The sequence below is a fragment of the Lipotes vexillifer genome, unplaced genomic scaffold, assembly GCF_000442215.2.
Source record: "Lipotes vexillifer unplaced genomic scaffold, Lipotes_vexillifer_v1.1 scaffold46, whole genome shotgun sequence".
Classification (NCBI taxonomy): Eukaryota; Metazoa; Chordata; class Mammalia; order Artiodactyla; family Lipotidae; genus Lipotes; species Lipotes vexillifer.
This window is the reverse complement of record NW_006799818.1, coordinates 621,562-643,247: the sequence shown is the minus strand read 5'-3', so window position 1 is coordinate 643,247 and position 21,686 is coordinate 621,562. Positions and strand designations below refer to the sequence as shown.

The 21,686-nt window shown below is 40.5% G+C and overlaps 1 protein-coding gene across 1 annotated transcript in view; it reads right to left on the bottom strand.

Moving 5' to 3' along the window:
• Positions 1–21,686, bottom strand: part of ARHGEF26 (Rho guanine nucleotide exchange factor 26) — a 159,682-nt gene that overhangs the window by 102,974 nt on the left and 35,022 nt on the right. Inside the window, exons 4-5 of the mRNA XM_007471986.1 lie at positions 20,335–20,391; positions 16,920–17,080 (exon numbers count right to left, since the gene is read on the bottom strand). Coding sequence (XP_007472048.1) covers positions 16,920–17,080; positions 20,335–20,391 — 218 coding nt within the window. The remainder of the gene's footprint in view (positions 1–16,919; positions 17,081–20,334; positions 20,392–21,686) is intronic.

Genomic DNA, 21,686 nt, shown 5'->3' with positions numbered 1-21,686 from the left:
ATAAAGAAACTGGAAAATATCCTTCACTTAGGGAACCATGTCCACAGGGAAATGACGAGACAATGATGTCTATGACATGCCACGGAGCTGTGTCAGAAAACTAGCTGCTCTTTGCTTTTAAGGTCTCCACATTCTAACGGGTCAAAGACTTTCAAATATGAGAGAAGAGTCTAATCACTCTCCATGACTAGCTTCATGGGTGATGTACATCAAAAAGAGCAAATCCTAATTCTTTTCCAGATGAGTAATCCTTAACAGAAGCCTAAACTGAAATTTAGTTCTTTAGACTGAAATCTTAACTGTACTTAAAATTTGTGTATTTTTGCAAACATGGTCTAGGGGAATGAATTGTGAAGAATCAAAAAACTCACTAGTAGGGCTTCCCTGGTGGCACAGTGGTTGAGAGTCCGCCTGCCGATGCAGGAGACGCGGGTTCGTGCCCCGGTCTGGGAAGATCCCACATGCCGCAGAGCGGCTGGGCCCGTGGGCCATGGCCGCTGAGCCTGTACGTCCAGAGCCTGTGCTCCGCGGCGGGAGAGGCCGCAGCAGTGAAAAAGAATAGCGCAAAGAAAAATACCGCAAATAAAAAAAAAAAAAAACCTCACTAGTTTCAATTCCATTTAAGCAAATGATCTTAAACAAATTCATATAATTAATTGGGGTCTCAGTCTCCTCACCTGCAAAAGGGAAATGATGGTACACTGCAGGATGCTCTAAAGGATTAAATCAGATGAAATATGAAAAGTGTTGGAAAAACACAGAATTGATGTCCAGAGGCTAAAGATTAATGCATAGCAATTAGAGACAACATCCCACAATAAACAAGCAATCAGAAAGCTTGAAAGAGCTTGCTTTTGAAATTTAATTCATCAACCATCTTCCTTGTTCTTAAATCAAGTGCTAGATTTAACTTGGCTAAATCACAAAGTTTACATTAAAGTCTTTCCCATCAGCCAGAAAAACTGTGTGGTCCTGCGCTTGTTTAACTTACAACTGGCAGAGTCAAAAATCCATGTAACGGTTCAAAATCCACAGCTGCAAATGCAGTGCAGATGAAATACCACAACTAAACCCCAGCCCTTGTTTCTTTTTCCACAAAGTTCTACTCTAGTTTAAGATTGATAACAGTTCATGACTAAGCTTGGTAACACTTTCGTCTGTCCCAACCAGGATCATTACCCAAGTTTAAATCTCCATGGGACAACTCAAAATCCACAGACTCTTGGAGCCTGCAAAAGCAATGCAAAAAGGCAAAAAAGCATGTAATGGCCCAAATGTCTGCAAAAAAATAACCAGGAGAATGGCCCAGTTGGCAGCTGGAGCATGTCAGGGCCTGTTTTGAAGTCCTGGGCCAAGGAATCTACCACTCACAAGCAAACACCAGGCTGGGAGGAAGCAAACAACACAGGTTTTAGTCCTAAACTAATTCATGACAAACACACTTTATGATTAGGGAAGAGCCCGTTTATTTTTTACTTCATTCAAAGTCAAAATAAAGACGATCGCTACAGTATCATAAAACTTGCCACAGTCATCTTTAAATACAAACTCACGCAAACCAACGCGCGAGGGTCTTTATAAAACAAGACCTGTTCTCTAACCTAGTCCTAGACCAATGCCAGCCGAGGCTAATCTAGAGGACATACACACCAAAGTCAATAAATACAAAATCCAGAGATATTTCAGAATACCAGATTTAGATTATCAAAATGACAGTAACGATATCAACAAAACCACTGCAATTTGAGAGCTTACCAAGTGCTGTGCTAAGCCCTCTACCTGTATTATCTCATTTAATTCTATACCAAGCCTAGGGGGTTAGATATACTATCATCCCCATTAGACAGAGGCAGACACTTAAGATTTAGGGTTAATAAGTACTTGCCTAACATGTTACTGAAATGGATATATTTATTAAAATTTGAGGTTTTATATATTTGTGCTGTACTCCTACAAAACTTAATATTAATAATAATAACATATTCAAATACAAATACCAGTGTTGAAAATTATAAAACGTTATTTAACTTGAACGAATGCCAGTCACCATTTGACAAAAATAGGGTGAAGGTTACACATACGCCTGGTTACCAATGTTCCAAGAGGAGACTGGGGCAGAAGCCTTCAGGTGTCAACTGTCATTATATCCTTGTTTGCTGTACGTTGGTCCCTTCCTCACTTGGGGCTGGATCTCCTGGTCCAGAGTTCATCTATTTAGCCCTGCTGCTGGGGTGAAGCAGGGTATCCTCCAGCTGTGCGGTGCTGAAGAGAGGGTCTGGGCTCTGCCTATTTCTCAGACCGGCTTTCAAAAAACTCATGTTTTTAGTCACACCTTTACCCCAACTTCATCAATTCCTGCACCTTCCAGAGGTTCTGGGGTTTAAATCTGGTTCCTTCTTGGCTTTCCTCACTACCAACTATTTAGAGTTAAACTTTCTCAGACTTCCTGAAATATTTAGAGAGTACTCATGTTTCTCAGGTTTCAAAATATTGCTCCTGATGTCTCTTTTCTTGTTTTTGTTTAATTTTTTAAAGCTTTTTGTGCCTTTGTGCATTGACTCTCCCATCATTTTTAATGGGATTTCAGAAAGGAATGAATATTAGGGCATGTGTCTACCCAGTCATCTGTCTCGCACTAACTTTTACAAAGATTTCAGATGCCCCCACTGCTTTCCTTCAGTCTTAACTAAAAGGACTGCATCTGTTACTAAAACATTTGTTGTCTTTTCTTTAAGTCTCTACTTGAAATGATATTTTAATAACTTATTTCTTTATTACTTCAGACACCAGTTATTGGTAAAAGCTGAACAAGGTAGACTAAAATACCCACATTATTGTAGTGTTCTTGAGGTGAATATCAAATGAACTTCTTTGTTTATTCATCTCAGTATAGAGAAAAAGTAAAAGAATGTCATAAGAGTAGCTTCTGAATGTCACTGTCTTTCAAACGTCAGCTAAAGAAGTTTGGTTTTAGAAAGAATAAAGTTTCTCTGTTACATTAAGTGAAATAGGGCAATTGCTTTAGTTACCAAATAAATTTTGTAAAGTTGGTACCAAATAAACTTGGTAAACTTACACTGGATATTGCGAAAGCAAAGAACATTTGCTAATGAGAAACAATGGCAACAGCCATTACTTCAGGGAAAAAAATTAAACAGGTTCTACAACATAAGGAATTCCATACTCTCTGGCCTAGTTAAATTTAATATGTTTTTCTTTTAAAATTTAGCTTTACAAACAAGTCAGGCAAGACGAAATGCTAATATTAATATTACAAAACTTCTGAAAGTTTGCTGTCAATACATTAAAGTTGAGAATTTTAATTACCAAATAGAGAAAACACTTTATAATGCAGACACGTTGTGCCATTATTTGAGTAAAATGTCATTTTTCATAATATGAAGTCATTTTATAAAATAATATTAAAACATGCATTAACAGTACCCAGTGTTCCATGATATTCCAATTTTAATATAATCTGATTAAATTAGGGAAAAGAATCTTCTGGAGAAGCAAGTTCTGGGTAAGTCTCATTTTATCTGTTTACTATTACTGTAATTTACTCCTCCACACAAAGCAGAAACTGGAGAATTTGGCATTCGCTGCTCATTATATGTTGGGAACAAATTCAGTTCCTCAGGACACAAAAGCACATTGATGGATATTTTTATTTTGCTCTGCAGAAACTGAAGACAGCATAGTTTTAGCTTTAAATTACTTCCCAAAGAAATACCAATATTTTAACTTTGTAATGGAAACAAGAAAAACAAGCATCTTCCAAAGTTCTTTAGCAGCATATTTTTAGAGGTCACAAATAACAGTATATTCCATTATTGAAAAAATGCAAATGAAGTATTGTTAGCATAATCTAGATATTTAGAATGAAAACTCAGAAATAAGATTAAAAACAGAGAACTTCTGCTGCCAGTGTCCTTGTCCCCGCGGTGAACCACAGCCACCTCCCACCTCTGCAGGATACCCTCCAACACTAGCAGTTTAAAGCTTCATAAATAAACTATCATAGAGGCTTCCGGGAAGATGGCGGAAGAGTAAGAGGCAGAGATCACCTTCCTCCCCACAGATACACCAGAAATACATCTAAACGTGGAACAAATCCTACAGAACACCTACTGAATGCTGGCAGAAGACCTCAGACCTCCCAAAGGCAAGAAACTCCCCACTACCTGGGTAGGGCAAAAGAAAAAAAAAAAAACAGAGACGAAAGAATAGGGACGGGACCTACACCAGTGGGAGGGAGCCGTGAAGGAGGAAAGGTTTCCACACACTAGGAAGCCCCTTCGCGGGCGGAGACAGCGGGTGGCGGAGGGGGATAGCTTTGGAGCCGCGGAGGAGAGCACAGCAACAGGGGTGCGGAGGGCAAAGCGGAAAGACTCCCGCACAAAGGATCGGTGCTAAACAGCACTCACCAGCCCAAGAGGCTTGTCTGCTCCCCTGCCGGGGCAGGCGGGGCTGGGAGCTGAGGCTCGGGCTTCGTTCGGAGCGCCGAGAGAAGACTGGGGTTGGCGGCAGGAACACAGCCTGCAGGGCGTTAGTGCGCCACGTCTAGCCGGAAGGGAGTCAGGGAAAACTCTGGCGCTGCCGAAGAGGCAAGAGACTTTTTCTTGCCTCTTTGTTTTCTGGTGCGCGAGGAGAGGGGATTAAGAGCGCTGCTTAAAGGAGCTCCAGAGATGGGTGCGAGCCGCGGCTAAAAGCGCAGACCGCAGAGACGGGCATGAGACGCTAAGGCTATTGCTGCCGCCACCAAGAAGCCTGTGTGCGAGCACAGATCACTATCCACACCCCCCCTTCTGGGGACCCTGTGCAGCCTCCCACTGCCAGGGCCCTGGGATCCAGGGACAACTTCCCCAGGAGAACGCACGGCGCGCCTCAGGCTGGTACAACGTCACGCCGGCCTCTGCCGCCACAGGCTCGCCCTGCACCCCGTGCCCCTCCCTCCCCGCCCCCGGCCTGAATGAGCCAGAGTCCCCGAAGCAGCTGCTCATTTAACCCCATCCTGTCTGAGCGAAGAACAGACGCCCTCTGGCGACCTACACAGAGAGGCGGACCCAAATCCAAAGCTAAGCCCCTGGGAGCTGTGAGAACAAAGAAGAGAAAGGGAAATCTCTCCCAGCAGCCTCAGAAGCAGCGGATTACAGCTCCACAATCAACTTGATGTTCCCTGCGCCTGTGGAATACATGAATAGACAACGAATCATCCCAAATAGAAGCGGTGGACTTTGAGAGCAAGATTTATGATTTTTTTCTCCTTTTCCTCTTTTTGTGAGTGTGTATGTTTATGCTTCTGTGTGAGATTTTGTCTGTATAGCTTTCCTTCCACCATCTGTCCTAGGGTTCTATCCATCTGTTTTTTTTTAAATTTTTTTCTTAATAATTATTTTTAATTTTAATAACTTTATTTTATTTTACCTTGCTTTATTTTATCTTCTTTCTTTCTTTCCTTCCTTCCCTCCTTCCTTCCTTCCTCCTTCCCTCCCTCGCTCCTTCCCACCCTTTTCTTTCTTTCCTTTCTTTTCTTTCTTTCCTTTCTTTCTTTCTTTATTTTCTTTCTTTCTTGCTTGCTTGCTTGCTTGCTTGCTTGCTTGCTTGCTTTCTTTCCTACATCTACTAATTCTTTCTTTCTACTTTCTCTCCCTTTTATTCTGAGCCGTGTGGATGAAAGGCTCTTGGTGCTGTAGCCAGGAGTCAGGGCTGTGCCTCTGAGGTGGGAGAGCCAACTGCAGAACACTGGTCCACAAGAGACCTCCCAACTCCACATAATATCAAACAGCGAAAATCTCCCAAAGATCTCCATCTCAACACCAGCAGCCAGCTTCACTCAACGACCAGCAACCTACAGTGCTGGACACCCTATGCCAAACAACTAGCAAGACAGGAACACAACCCCACCCATTAGCAGAGAGGCTGCCTAATATCATAATAAGTCCACAGACACCCCAAAACACACCAACAGATGTGGACTTGCCCACCAGAAAGACAAGATCCAGCCTCATCCACCAGAACACAGGCACTAGTCCTCTCCACCAGGAAGCCTACACAACCCACTGAACCAACCTTAGCCACTGGGGACAGAAACCAAAAACAACAGGAACTACGAACCTGCAGCCTGCAAAAAGGAGACCCCAAACACAGTAAGATAAGCAAATGAGAAGACAGAAAAACACACAGCAGATGAAGGAGCAAGATAAAAACCCACCAGACCTAACAAATGAAGAGGAAATAGGCAGTCTACCTGAAAAAGAATTCAGAATAATGATAGAGAAGATGATCCAAAATCTTGGAAATAGAAAAGACAAAATGCAAGAAACATTTAACAAGGACCTAGAAGAACTAAAGATGAAACAAGCAACGAAGAACAACACAATAAATGAAATTAAAAATACTCTAGATGGGATCAATAGCAGAATAAATGAGGCAGAAGAACGGATAAGTGACCTGGAAGATAAAATAGTGGAAATAACTACTGCAGAGCAGAATAAAGAAAAAAGAATAAAAAGAACTGAGGACAGTCTCAGAGTCCTCTGGGACAACATTAAACGCACCAATATTCGAATTATAGGTGTCCCAGAAGAAGAAGAGAAAAAGGGACTGAGAAAATATTTGAAGAGATTACAGTTCAAAACTTCCCTAATATGGGAAAGGAAATAGTTAATCAAGTCCAGAAAGCACAGAGAGTCCCATACAGGATAAATCCAAGGAGAAATACGCGAAGACACATATTAATCAAACTGTCAAAAATTAAATAAAAAAGAAAACATATTAAAGGCAGCAAGGGAAAAACAACAAATAACCCACAAGGGAATCCCCATAAGGTTACCAGCTGATCTTTCAGCAGAAACTCTGCAAGCCAGAAGGGACTGGCAGGACATACTTAAGGTGATGAAGGAGAAAAACCCACAACCAAGATTACTCTACCCAGCAAGGATCTCATTCATATTTGACAGAGAAATTAAAACCTTTACAGACAAGCAAAAGCTGAGACAGTTCAGCACCACCAAACCAGCTTTACAACAAATGCTAAAGGAACTTCTCTAGGAAACAAACACAGAGAAGGAAAAGACCTACAATAACGAACCAAAACAATTAAGAAAATGGGAACAGGAACATACAGATTGATAATTACCTTAAATGTAAATGGACTAAGTGCTCCCACCAAAAGACACAGATTGGCTGAATGGATACAAAAACAAGACCCATATATATGCTGTCTACAAGAGACCCACTTCAGACCTAGAGACACATACAGACTGAAAGTAAGGGGATGGAAAAAGATATTCCATGCAAATGGAAACAAAAGAAAGGGCTGGAGTAGCAATTCTCATATCAGACAAAATAGACTTTAAAATAAGGACTATCAGAAGAGACAAAGAAGGACACTACATAATGATCAAGGGATCGATCCAAGAAGAAGATATAACAATTGTAAATATTTATGCACCCAACATAGGAGCACCTCAATACATAAGGCAAATACTAACAGCCATAAAAGGGGAAATCGACAGTAACACATTCATAGTAGGGGACTTCAACACCCCACTTTCACCAATGGACAGATCATCCAAGATGAAAATAAATAAGGAAACACAAGCTTTAAATGATACATTAAACAGGATGGACTTAATTGATATTTATAGGACACTCCATCCAAAAACAACAGAATACACATTTTTCTCAAGTGCTCATGGAACATTCTCCAGGATAGATCATATCTTGGGTCACAAATCAAGCCTTGGTAAATTTAAGAAAATTGAAATTGTATCAAGTATCTTTTCCGACCACAACGCCATGAGACTAGATATCAATTATAGGAAAAGAGCTGTAAAAAATACAAACACATGGAGGCTAAACAATACACTACTTAATAACGAAGTGATCACTGAAGAAATCAAAGAGGAAATTAAAAAATACCTAGAAACAAATGACAATGGAGATACAACGACCCAAAACCTATGGGATGCAGCAAAAGCAGTTCTAAGAGGGAAGTTTATAGCAATACAAGCCCACCTTAAGAAGCAGGAAACATCTCGAATAAACAACCTAACCTTGCACCTCAAGCAATTAGAGAAAGAAGAACAAAAAAACCCCAGAGTTAGCAGAAGGAAAGAAATCATAAAAATCAGATCAGAAATAAATGAAAAAGAAATGAAGGAAACAATAGCAAAGATCAATAAAACTAAAAGCTGGTTCTTTGAGAAGATAAACAAAATTGATAAACCATTAGCCAGACTCATCAAGAAAATAAGGGAGAAGACTCAAATCAATAGAATCAGAAATGAAAAAGGAGAAGTAACAACTGACACTGCAGAAATACAAAAAATCATGAGGGATTACTACAAGCAACTCTATGCCAATAAAATGGACAATCTGGAAGAAATGGACAAATTCTTAGAAATGCACAAGCTGCCAAGACTGAATCACGAAGAAATAGAAAATATGAACAGACAAATCACAAGCACTGACATTGAAACTGTGATTAAAAATCTTCCAACAGGGCCTCCCTGGTGGCGCAGTGGTTGAGAGTCCGCCTGCCGATGCAGGGGATACGGGTTCGTGCCCCGGTCCGGGAGGATCCCACATGCCGCGGAGCGGCTGGGCCCATGAGCCATGGGCGCTGAGCTTGCGCATCCGGCAACGGGAAAGGCCACGACAGTGAGAGGCCCACATATCGCAAAAAAAAAAAAAAAAAAAATCTTCCAACAAACAAAAGCCCAGGACCAGATGGCTTCACAGGCGAATTCTATCAAACATTTAGAGAAGAGTTAACACCTATCCTTCTCAAACTCTTCCAAAATATAGCAGAAGGAGTAACACTCCCAAACTCATTCTACGAGGCCACCATCACCTTGATACCAAAACCAGACAAGGATGTCACAAAGAAAGAAAACTACAGGCCAATATCACTGATGAACATAGATGCAAAAATCCTCAACAAAATACTAGCAAACAGAATCCAACAGCACATTAAAAGGATCATACACCATGATCAAGTGGGGTTTATTCCAGGAATGCAAGGATTCTTCAATGTATGCAAATCAATCAACGTGATACACCATATAACAAACTGAAGGAGAAAAAATCATATGATCATCTCAACAGATGCAGAGAAAGCTTTTGACAAATTTCAACACCCACTTATGATAAAAACCCTGCAGAAAGCAGGCATAGAGGCAACTTTCCTCAACATAATAAAGGCCATATATGACAAGCCCACAGCCAACATCGTCCTCAAAGGTGAAAAACTGAAACCATTTCCACTAAGATCAGGAACAAGACAAGGTTGCCCACTCTCACCACTCTTATTCAACATAGTTTTGGAAGTTTTGGCCACAGCAATCAGAGAAGAAAAGGAAATAAAGGGAATCCAAATCAGAAAAGAAGAGGTAAAGCTGTCACTGTTTGCAGATGACATGATACTCTACATAGAGAATCCTAAAGATGCTACCAGAAAACTACTAGAGCTAATCAATGAATTTGGTAAAGTTGCAGGATACAAAATTAATGCACAGAAATCTCTGGCATTCCTATACACTAATGATGAAAAATCTGAAAGTGAAATCAAGAAAACACTCCCATTTACCAGTGCAACAAAAAGAATAAAATATCTAGGAGTAAACCCACCTAAGGAGACAAAAGACCTGTACGCAGAAAATTATAAGACACTGATGAAAGAAATTAAAGATGATACAAATAGATGGAGAGATATACCATGTTCTTGGATTAGAAGAGCAACATTGTTGAAAATGACTCTACTTCCCAAAGCAATCTATAGATTCAATGCAATCCCTATCAAACTACCACTGGCATTTTTCACAGAACTAGAACAAAAAATTTCACAATTTGTATGGAAACACAAAAGACCCCGAATAGCCAAAGCAATCTTGAGAACAAAAAATGGAGCTGGAGGAATCAGGCTGCCTGACTTCAGACTATACTACAAAGCTACAGTAATCAAGACAGTATGGTACTGGCACAAAAACAGAAAGATAGATCAATGGAATAGGATAGAAAGCCCAGAGATAAACCCATGCACATATGGTCACCTTATCTTTGATAAAGGTGGCAGGAATATACAGTGGAGAAAGGACAGCCTCTTCAATAAGTGGTGCTGGGAAAATTGGACAGGTACATGTAAAAGTATGAGATTAGATCACTCCCTAACACCATACACAAAAATAAGCTCAAAATGGATTAAAGACCTAAATGTAAGGCCAGAAACTATCAAACTCTTAGAGGAAAACATAGGCAGAACACTCTATGACATAAATCACAGCAAGATCCTTCTTGACCCATCTCCTAGAGTAATGGAGATAAAAACAAAAATAAACAAATGGGACCTAATGAAACTTCAAAGCTTTTGCACAGCAAAGGAAACCATAAACAAGACCAAAAGACAGCCCTCAGAATGGGAGAAAATATTTGCAAATGAATCAACTGACAAAGGATTAATCTCTAAAATTTACAGGCAGCTCATGCAGCTCAATAACAAAAAAATAAACAACCCAATCCAAAAATGGGCAGAAGACCTAAATAGACATTTCTCCAAAGAAGATATACAGACTGCCAACAAACACATGAAAGAATGCTCAACATCATTAATCATTAGAGAAATGCAAATCAAAACTACAATGAGATATCATCTCACACCAGTCAGAATGGCCATCATCAAAAAATCTAGAAACAATAAATTCTGGAGAGGGTGTGGAGAAAAGGGAACACTCTTGCACAGCTGGTGGGAATGTGAACTGGTACAGCCGCTATGGAGAACAGTATGGAGGTTCCTTAAAAAACTACAAATAGAACTACCATAAGACCCAGCAATCCCACTACTGGGCATATAACGTGAGAAAACCATAATTCAAAAAGAGTCATCAGGCTTCCCTGGTGGCGCAGTGGTTGAGGGTCCGCCTGCTGATGCAGGGGACACGGGTTCGTGCCCCGGTCCGGGAGGATCCCACATGCCGCGGAGCCGCTGGGCCTGTGAGCTATGGCCTCTGTGCCTGTGTGTCCGGAGCCTGTGCTCCGCAACGGGAGAGGCCGCAGCGGTGGGAGGCCCGTGTACCGCAAAAAAAAAAAAAAAGAGTCATGTACCAAAATGTTCATTGCAGCTGTATATACAATAGCCCGGAGATGGAAACAACCTAAGTGTCCATCATTGGATGAATGGATAAAGAAGATGTGGCACATATATACAATGGAATATTACTCAGCCATAAAAAGAAACGAAATTGAGCTATTTGTAATGAGGTGGATAGACCTAGAGTCTGTCATACAGAGTGAAGTAAGTCAGAAAGAGAAAGACAAATAACGTATGCTAACACATATATATGGAAGTTAAGAAAAAAAATGTCATGAAGAACCTAGGGGTAAGACAGGAATAAAGACACAGACCTACTAGAGAATGGACTTGAGGATATGGGGAGTGGGAAGGGTAAGCTGTGACAAAGCTAGAGAGAGGCATGGACATATATATATACACTACCAAACGTAAGGTAGATAGCTAGTGGGAAGCAGCTGCCTAGCACAGGGAGATCAGCTCCGTGCTTTGTGACCGCCTGGAGGGGTGGGATAGGGAGGGTGGGAGGGAGGGAGACGCAAGAGGGAAGAGATATGGGAACATATGTATATGTATAACTGATTCACTTTGCTATAAAGCAGAAACTATTGTAAAGCAATTATACTCCAATAAAGATGTAAAAAAAAAAGATTAAAAACACATCATTTTATAAAACATAAAAACAGAGGTTCATCTAGTTTTCATTTTGCAGAAAACATTTTAATACAAAAGACCTTACTTAGACCTTAATGTTTCTAAACACAGCAGTGGGATTAATATTCAGTCTTATACAAAAGGCAGTCTCCTTTCCATAGTGTCAGTCTTTTACCATCAATAGATCTTAAATTTAAAAACAAGTGGAATTACTGAATAAGATCATATTCTGTTGCTAATTCATGTAAATTAATCATACTTGTAGGTCTTTTTCTATTAATATGGCAACTATCTATAAATTATTCTAAATGAACACAGATACGTAAAAGCAGAACAAAAAAAATAATCAAAGGATATATGCAAATAGGCAAAGCATATAGAATGTGTGGTGTTTATTTATGAATTAAGCCTATTCATTTCTAAACAAAAGATATCTAATACTCCCTTTTTTTCATGGGATGATTAGGTTTTTAGGACATCTTTGGGCCTTAAAAGACAGAGAGACCATGAATCCAGGGAGATTTCATGCATTTGAGTCAGAGGGAAGTTAAAGCAGTCAAAGGTAGAAGGAAGTAGGTCCAGAGCTGGGAGGTCAAAGGCCCTGCCCTGGCACTGACCAAAGGCATACTGGGACTGCCTGAACTTGGGAGGATTTAGTTCTAATCATCCCAAGAAAAAGAAAAGGGCCGCACTCTTTGTAGGAGGGGTCAAATACAGAACCAGTAGGGTTCCAGCTGCCTCTCCGCATATGCCTTTAAAGAAGATTACAAAGCAAATAGCTGCCTTGCCCATGGCACTGACACAGGGGGTGACAGGAAGGCATTAAAGACAGAGGCAAACCCTCCACAGCCAAGGGGCCTGAGAAAGGTCCTGGCAGTAATTCTTACCCTATTTGCTTCAATTTTGTCCCCCACGCCCCGGATGCAGGCTCCTTAAATGTTTCTGTGCCAAAATTCTGACCTTGGTTTTCTTTTACTTTTTGCTCGATCCGTGCATCTCAAGGACACAACGGGCATTTGGGTAGGACAATTCATGCTTGTCTAGGGCAGTTCTACCACTTGTAGGACGTCTGGCACCTCTGGCCCCCACCTACTAATGCCAATAGAGTCCCCAGGTCACTGGGGCAACCGAAAACACATTCCAAATGCCCCCAGGAGGCAAACACAACCACCACCAGTACCACCACCACCACTTAAAAACCATCACTACAAGCTCTAGTATCTCACTTAAACCCACTGTGCCAAGAATGTGGGTTCAAATCTACATTCAAGTCAAGATGTTTCTGGAATTCTAATCTTTTTCTCCTTTCAACTAGACACCTTCCCCTCATGCTCCACAGTCATTTCAAACTTGCCCCAAATTGAATTCCTTATCTCCCTCATTAAGCCCCAACCCGTTTCTCTTATACCCTGGCTAATACAACCACCATCCACAGTCAACCAGGCAGAAGCTGGGAGATAAACAAAACTCCTCCCTCTCTCTTGCCAAGTCCTCAGGATTGCAGGTTCTAAATATCCTTCAAGTCCTTCCTCTTAGGACTCCTATAGGATTCCCATCATCTCTGGCTGTGTTACTGCAATGGCCCCAAACCTTTCACCATCTTCACCTCCTCTCTTATGCAAACACCATTCTACTGTCATCTCCCAGACCACCAGGTCAGTCCCCTACTTAATTGCCCATTGTGTCCACCCAGCTTTCAGTAAACAGTAAAAACTCCTCAGCAGGCACACAAAGGCCATTACCATCTTCTCTCATCCTCATCTGTGATTCTCACCAGGGGCCCTAGGCCCATAACCTCCGGCATGACCCAAACCTGCCCATTTTGGGTAAGTGCCCTGCCCTAGGATGCCTCTGCACACACACTGGGGATGTTCCACTGGCCGCCACTGGCCCCTGAGGACCAAGAGCCACAGGGCAGATGCCACCAGCTGAAATGCTCTAGAATCCAGGCATCTGGAAGAATAGAAGGCTCCACAAGTGTCGACTGAAATGAACAATTCTTTATAAAGCAGGAAAGAATTCAGTAGGAACATCCACTGATAAATGCACACACCCAGAATCAGAATGATTTTGTCCCTGCCTGTTTGTTTTCATATAGCTTCCTCCTATACATAAGGGCTTCTTGGTGACATTTACTGGAAAACAGTGAAGAACCTGAGCCACTGTAAAGAGGACCAGACATCACATTGTTAAGTCAAATGCTGAGCATGTTGTGACCTCAGCCTCCACTGAATATCCCGCCACCTACAGCTACAATTTTTCATCAGGTAAAAGTAAAGCAATGAAAAGAGTCTTGATTATGCCACACTTAACAATGCCCCACTTAATCAGTACTTAATTCAGACACTGATCGTTTGTTTATTCAAGAAAAAAATGAAAATTTTATGATTTCTCAAGACTGGAAACTCTTTCATGGGTAGCACATGAAGGCATTACCACTTGAGAGTCAGTCACTCTTGGAGCCCAAATGCTGGAAATTCAACAAGCAGGCTTTACATAATGAAATAGGTTTTGTAAATCTTCTGAGAACTTTGAATTTTAAAAAGGCTGTATCTGAAATGAGTATTTCAAGCTTAAATAAACTTTTATAATGTAAGTTATTACGATACAGACACAGGATTACCATGCAGAAGCTGATCATTCTTAGTTGAAATATAACAGAGATCAAATATTATATAGGCATCTCTCCAAATTAAAACACTGCATTTCAAATAAAAACAAAACAAAAAATGTAAAGGATAAAGATATTTCTTTCTTTATCATTTAATGCAGGCTGAGAAGTTTGAGTTTTGTTTTAAAAGTGAAAAATAGACAAAAATGTCCCGAATAGTCTCTTATTTTAAGTTACTACAGAAATGAAAACATTTAAATAAAATCATAATAGATTTAAATTTTGTAAATGAGTGAAATTAAAATAATAAAATTTTCATCTATAATTTAAATAAAATGACTTATTTCAGGGTTAACCAATTATGGTTTTTATCCCTATTTTATATATAAGAAATGAGTTGGAGAGGTTTAGCAACCTTCTCAAGGTTAACCAACTACCAAGACAAGATGTGATTGCTGGGGCCCAGGCTCCTTCTGAAGCATGCCTGGTACACGAGCAGTGCTGCCGAGGCCCAGAGACTCTTAGGACCCAAAATATACTCTGTTCAAGAACTGCTGCTACTCAACAATCAGAATTGACTAACAGCTTTCTCTAGAGTCATTTATAGGCTATGAGAAGTGGACTGATGGCCACACGATTCAAAGAACAATTCCAGAGAGGAGTGAAAAACATGCCACCATGGTTTTCAGGAAACATATTCTAATTAAAATCATAACTTACATTTTATGGTTATCAAAACAGAAATAATTCTTTATAGCGATATATCTAACATGGAGATTTATTTTCGTAGTTAAACCAAAGTACAAGTTAAAATGAAAGAGACTCATTTTGAAATCTGAATACCTGTTGAACAGGGACACACCATCTAAGGCTCTTGCTCTGCCCCCTTCACTAACGGGAGAAAGGAGATTTTTCATTTCTCTTACCAAAATGGGCAAGACTGGTACCAAAAAGAAAACCAATAGGCTGAACACAAGCAATGACCCAGCTTCTGAAAAAGGACTTCCAAGCTGCAGTGTGTGTCACCACCTGCACACCACAGGCCCCTGTTCTCTAAGGCCCAGCAGGTTCTCTGGACACATATTTTTAAGTATCCATGCCAGTAATAAGATTGTCAAGATCTTTTCTTGTGGCAGAATCTGGCTTCTGAAGTTATGTCACTGCCATAAAATATTGGGAGAGCTCGCTGATCTGACCACAAATTGCATCTCTGCAGTGGCTCCAACTCACACGCTAACCTGTTCAGCACAGATGTTCAATCTTGCAGTTCAAAAGGAAAATCTACCTGCACACAGCGATGGAGCCAGGGATACAAACGTGTTACCATCACTGCCTACTTGGATTTTCCCTAAAGTGACAAATGAACAATGTCCAGATTCATGAGGGGTACTCACCCCAGGGACAGATCCTGTTTTTGTGGGCCCTGAAGCCTGTACAATTTGGAGGCCCTCTAAGAAAAAAATTAGGCACAAAAGCAAATATTTAAAAGGTGCCCTTGCAAATGAGGAGCCTTGAAGCTTAAGCTATGAGTTGTACAGTAAACCTACCTGTGACCCAACCATACAAAACTGCCAATATTCAATCCATTTTGATCTACCAAAATAGCAACTTCGGGTGGCTCAACACTGCTGGCACATGGCTCCAGTACAGGCTGTGTAGTTCCCTCGGAAGGACAGAAGAGCTCACCACTGGTGTACAAACTGAGCTTCCTGCACTCATTAAGAATAATAATGGAGGGCTTCCGGTGGCACAGCAACACTGCTGGCACATGGCTCCAGTACAGGCTGTGTAGTTCCCTCGGAAGGACAGAAGAGCTCACCACTGGTGTACAAACTGAGCTTCCTGCACTCATTAAGAATAATAATGGAGGGCTTCCCTGGTGGCACAGTGGTTGAGAGCCCGCCTGCCGATGCAGGGGACACGGGTTCATGCCCCAGTCCGGGAAGATCCCACATGCCGCGGAGCGGCTGGGCCCGTGAGCCATAGCCGCTGAGCCTGCGTGTCCGGAGCCTGTGCTCCGCAACGGGAGAGGCCACAACAGTGAGAGGCCCGCGTACCACAAAAAAAAAAGAATAATAATGGAAACTCTTCTAATAGTGCTTATGGAAAGTGAAATAGGGAAAATCTGTAAACATCGTTATGGTCACTATGACTGCATTTTAAAAATATATATACATATCTTAACAAGGACAAGACTATTATGAAAATGTAAACAGAAATAATTTCTGCATTTGAATGGTTTGATAGCGAGTTACCTTGTTTCCTTCCAACTAATGTTGTTATATTATTGGCATAATTAAAAAGGAAAAATAAAAGGGAAAAAGGAAAAATAGGGAAAAAGAGAAGGAATATAGAGACCTTAGATATAACTGTCTTCTGTGACAATTAATTACACACTTAGCATCTGTCTATACATCAACACCTTGAAACACATCTTGAAATTTATTTCAAGGAATAAAGATAAAAGTCAATTGAACAAATGAGAGACTTCACACCTCGAAATGTCTTCCTTTTGAGATAACGCAGCTGTTTGTTAATAAGTAATGTCTTGGCATGACCAAAGGCAAACGAAAGTGAACTTACTTTTTGCTTGCCTCACAGACATCTGTAATATTGGAGAAAAGATGGTGACTCTCTGTTTTGGTCATCGTATCACTCAGTGCTTTAGAATTTTTAAACATTCGTATCAAGATCTCCAAGCTGAGTAAATATGAATGTTCAGAGGATATAACTTCAAAGATAGCCTGATAGAAGGAAGAAGAAGTGTGTTATTCATTCCTTCAATTAAAGAATTAAACCTATAGCTCTCACAATTCTGCTATAAGAATAACATAATATCTAAAAAAATACAAAAAGATAAGTATTAAAAACTACATTACCAAACTACTGTCTTTATATAAGGCACATACACCCAAATTTTGAGAAATAGAGTCACTGCCTAGAGTGTAAATAGGAAAAAATGAAAGTATTTGGATGACTTGAGATTGCATCCTGAGGTCACACTTTGCCAGGGGGCAGAATCTCTGGGAGGAAGCTAAGGCATGTCCTAAAATCTCAGTGTGACCTTAATTAACCTTTGGGGTCATCTCCTCCAGCCCTGATTTCAAAGCATGCTGCTCTGGGACAGTGAAGATTTATGGACCTCACTTGGGATTCAGAGAAAATTTCTCACAAATACATTTCTTCCCTCCCTTGTGGGTCCTCCTTTCTCTCCCTATGTTTTAATCCAACTAATTTGTGGTTAATAAGAACAAATATTCTGGGTGCATTAAAGAGCATGATTGGACCTACCCTCAAAAGGTTCTTATCAGCCACAGGAATTCTTTTATATAAACTCATACAATTGAAAGTAATTCCGTCCAACAAGCCACCCTCTCTGCTCCCATCAGTGTCTCAAGAAGGAGCGAAGGACCCTCGGCAGAAACTCTTGGTGTCAGGCACACAGTGGTTTACCTGATAAGCGTTCATTAATTATCAAAAGCCAACCCATATACGTGGAGGGACACCAGCACCCTGTGTAAGGAATTCATCTAGCACCTTAACAAAATCAGATTCTCCAAGAATGGCCAGGCAGGGTGAATTCCTCCTCAGGGAGGGATAGTGAACATCCTTGCAGGCTTGAGGTTCCCATCCTTCCCGGAGACCTTCCCTAGTAACACTGCCATCAACCCCCTTGACCTCCAGGGTTCTTCCCCTCAGTGCTTGGCCCAAAGGGCACAGAAAATTCTCCCCGTGAGACCCTGTGCTCCAGCTGAGGCCGGGTGGGAGCAGTCAGGCACAGGCAGGTGGACGCCCCGCTGCCGGTAGGTGAGCCATAGTTCTTTAAGTCAGGTTAGTGGTGCTAGTCTCGGGGTTCACCTCTCTTTTTAGCATCCACAAGCTTTTAGAGGAGTCATACTGGTCTAACCTCAGTTGCGCTCCAGGGACTTAAGTGATATAATCATCTAATGAGTAAAGAGTAAGAACATTAAGAGTCTCATTCAACCTGTATCTCGTGTGATTCTATTCAATCAATACAATTATCATCAGGAAATGTAATGCAAACTAAAGAAAATTCACCCATCCTGACCAAAAATAATGGATTTCAGGTTGTTGATGGATATAGTGCCTTGGAATGAGTAAAAAATATTTTCAAAAGTAGAGACTTTTGTAATCAAATCCAAAATGTGAAGATTCAAACAAAAAGATATGATAAACTATACAGAGTAGATCACAGGAAAAGATGACTAAGTGGTAGTTTAACATAATAAGTTTAATGTAATAACTTAAAACATGCAATTGGGTCATCAACTACTTAAAAGCAAATCACATTAGACCTGTTAAAATATCTGTATAGGAATAGAAAGAAACCATAGTTAGATTTGCTGTCATTACCAGGGATTGAACCTGGGCCCTCGCCAGTGAAAGCACAGAGTCCTAACCACTGGACTGCCAGGGAATTCCCAGTCATTACTTTTCTAAATCACAAATCTAAATAAATATTTTCAAAATATAAGGGAAACAGAATAGGTTTAAAAGAAAAGAAATATTCAAATGGGACTAGGACCCTGGAGAAGCTCTTGAATTTGTCCACAAACAGAGAGAAATATTGTTTATGCCACAATGTTAACCGTAAAGAAAAAAAGTACTGCCTGTTGTCCCTCACTAGGAGAACAGATTTTTTTTTTTAAGTAGTATTTAGAGAATGGAATACTATACAGTAGTTTGAGTAAATGATCTAGATTAACATGCATTAACATGGATAAATCTCAGAAACAGTGTTGAATGTAAAAAGCAACCAACCAAAACAGGTTCAGAATCATACCATTTATCTACATCTTAACAGATACACACAAGTATATGTACATAGATATACCTAATACATGACTGGATGGATACACATCAATTCATAATTATAGTTGCCTCTGGGGAGGAGAGGAAGGGAATGAGACAGAGGAAGAGAATGTAGGACTTCAATTTCAGTGAAAGTCTTAGCTTCTTTATAAATAAAAATAAGAAAAAAATTATAAATGTAATACATTTTTAATTCTCAGAGACGTATACACCAATGTTATATACTATTTTTCTTTTAAAGTTAAAAAAATGGCACTACAATGCATCCTTATATTTTTGTGTTATTTCAGGCCAATGAAATAAGAAAAAGGTATCTCATGTCCTCTGTGGAATTGATTTACATGCATGTATATGCCTACGCTTCTGTATCTCCATACTCATATGCATAAAACAGAAGGAAAGTACTTTGACAAGTTCGCAATATTATTACAGTGAGCAATTTTCTTAAACTGCATTTATTAAACTTCAAGTTATGAAACCCTCTTATTATCTGTTTTACATTTTAATAGGTAAACTTTTATTTTGGTATAATTTTAGATTTATAGAAATCTTGCAAAGACGGTTCGGAGTTCCTATATTTCCTTCACCTGGCCTTCCCTATCCAGGGTACATTACATTTTGTCTGCAGACAAATATTCACACTTTATTCAGATTTCACCAGTTTTTCCACTAACATCCTTTTTCAGTTCCAGGATCTAAGTAATGTCTGTTTCATTTTTCAACATATTTCTTCCAGTGTAAATACGCGCAGACTAGGTGCTTTGTTAAGTTAAAATGACATTGGTATATTTTAAATTTTCTTTTATGGGGGCTTATGTGTAGTTTTATTTGACAATGATCACATACTCCTTTTGTAAGAAAAAAAAAAAAAATGGGGCTTCCCTGGTGGCGCAGTGGTTGAGAGTCCGCCTGCCGATGCAGGGGACACGGGTTCGTGCCCCGGTCCGGGAGGATCCCACATGCTGCAGAGCAGCTGGGCCCGCGAGCCATGGCCGCTGAGCCTGCGCGTCCGGAGCCTGTGCTTCGCAATGGGAGAGGCCACAATAGTTAGAGGCCCGTGTACCGCAAAAAAAAAAAAAAAAAATGGATACAACGTCAAAGGAAAATGCTGAACATAACAGGCACCCCTTGGAACCCTAAAGCATCTGCTTGGTGGAAAACATACCTCTTGTCTCTTTCTTTCTTCCTGGCTAACTGTCTGAGATAATCCATTTCTTTTCACCTAGGGGGAAAAGCAAAATAAAGTTGAGCGCATTTACTTAAACAACTTCTTTATAATGTAAGACAGAACTCTATGCCCTTCAAAAATGAATTAAGAGAAATTATGCAAAATGTTGAATTCAGTACATACGAATTTTGAGTCTCACACCCCTCAAATTACATTTAATTACACTAATAAATTAGCATAGTTCAACACTGAAGAAATGAAAAGTGTCTAGAACACTATCCTATCAGGTTGAGTTAATCTGTTCTACTCTTAGTTCTGGCTATTCCTAAAATACTTATGAAATGAATCTTCTGATTCATAACTGAAGAAATTCCTGATAATAAAGAAAATGAAGCCACCACTCTAAGAGTTTACTGCCCAGAACCCTGGTCAGTAATATGGTGTCCTTATTTCATTGAAAGAGTAATTTTAACGCTATTTTGTCACAAAGACTCAGTGGAACAGCAATGCTCTTTATAAAAACCCAATCAAACAAGGAAACGCAGTCCCCTTGGCCCAATTTCAGCAGTCTTTCAGGCATATTTAATTTTGACAAATAAGGATATTAACCTGATAGTCTTTGGAGAAGCCACAGTACCTACAAGAACCAAGAATGCTACCATTCTTCTTCTGCAAGTACCATACTTACAGTATTACGGTTGTATCCCTAGTTGAATCCCTGCGGTTCCTAACTCAACTGCCACACATTTTTACCTGAACGCTGTAGTTCCTATCAAGATTCAGTCTCTAACCCAAAGAGTAGAGGCTGAACTATGAACACCATGAAGGCACGACCTGGAGTCTCTTCTGATATACCCGGCACTGAGTCTGGCACATGAAAGATATTCATGTTTTTCAGTTAAAGTTTAATTAGCAAAAGGTAAGGCATATGCAAAATACCAACCAATTAAATCCTGCACTTCACAGGAAGAAGAGCAAGAAGACAGTGCCCTCCCCTTGTGTGAACAATTAATAGCAATAAAATATAACAAAGGTCTTCAAACGTTTGGCTATCATACTTCTCAAAAAAAACCCGTAAAAACCATGTTCCCTTAGACCCATTTTTAAGTTGGCATCTCAGATTTTCACCCTAAACTTAAAGAATTTTAAAGATATATTTTGGGGCTTCCCTGGTGGCGCAGTGGTTGAGGGTCCGCCTGCTGATGCAGGGGACGAGGGTTCGTGTCGCGGTCCGGGAGGATCCCACGTGCCGCGGAGCGGCTGGGCCCGTGAGCCATGGCCGCTGAGCCTGCACGTCTGGAGCCTGTGCTCCGCAACGGGAGAGGCCACAACAGTGAGAGGCCCGCGTA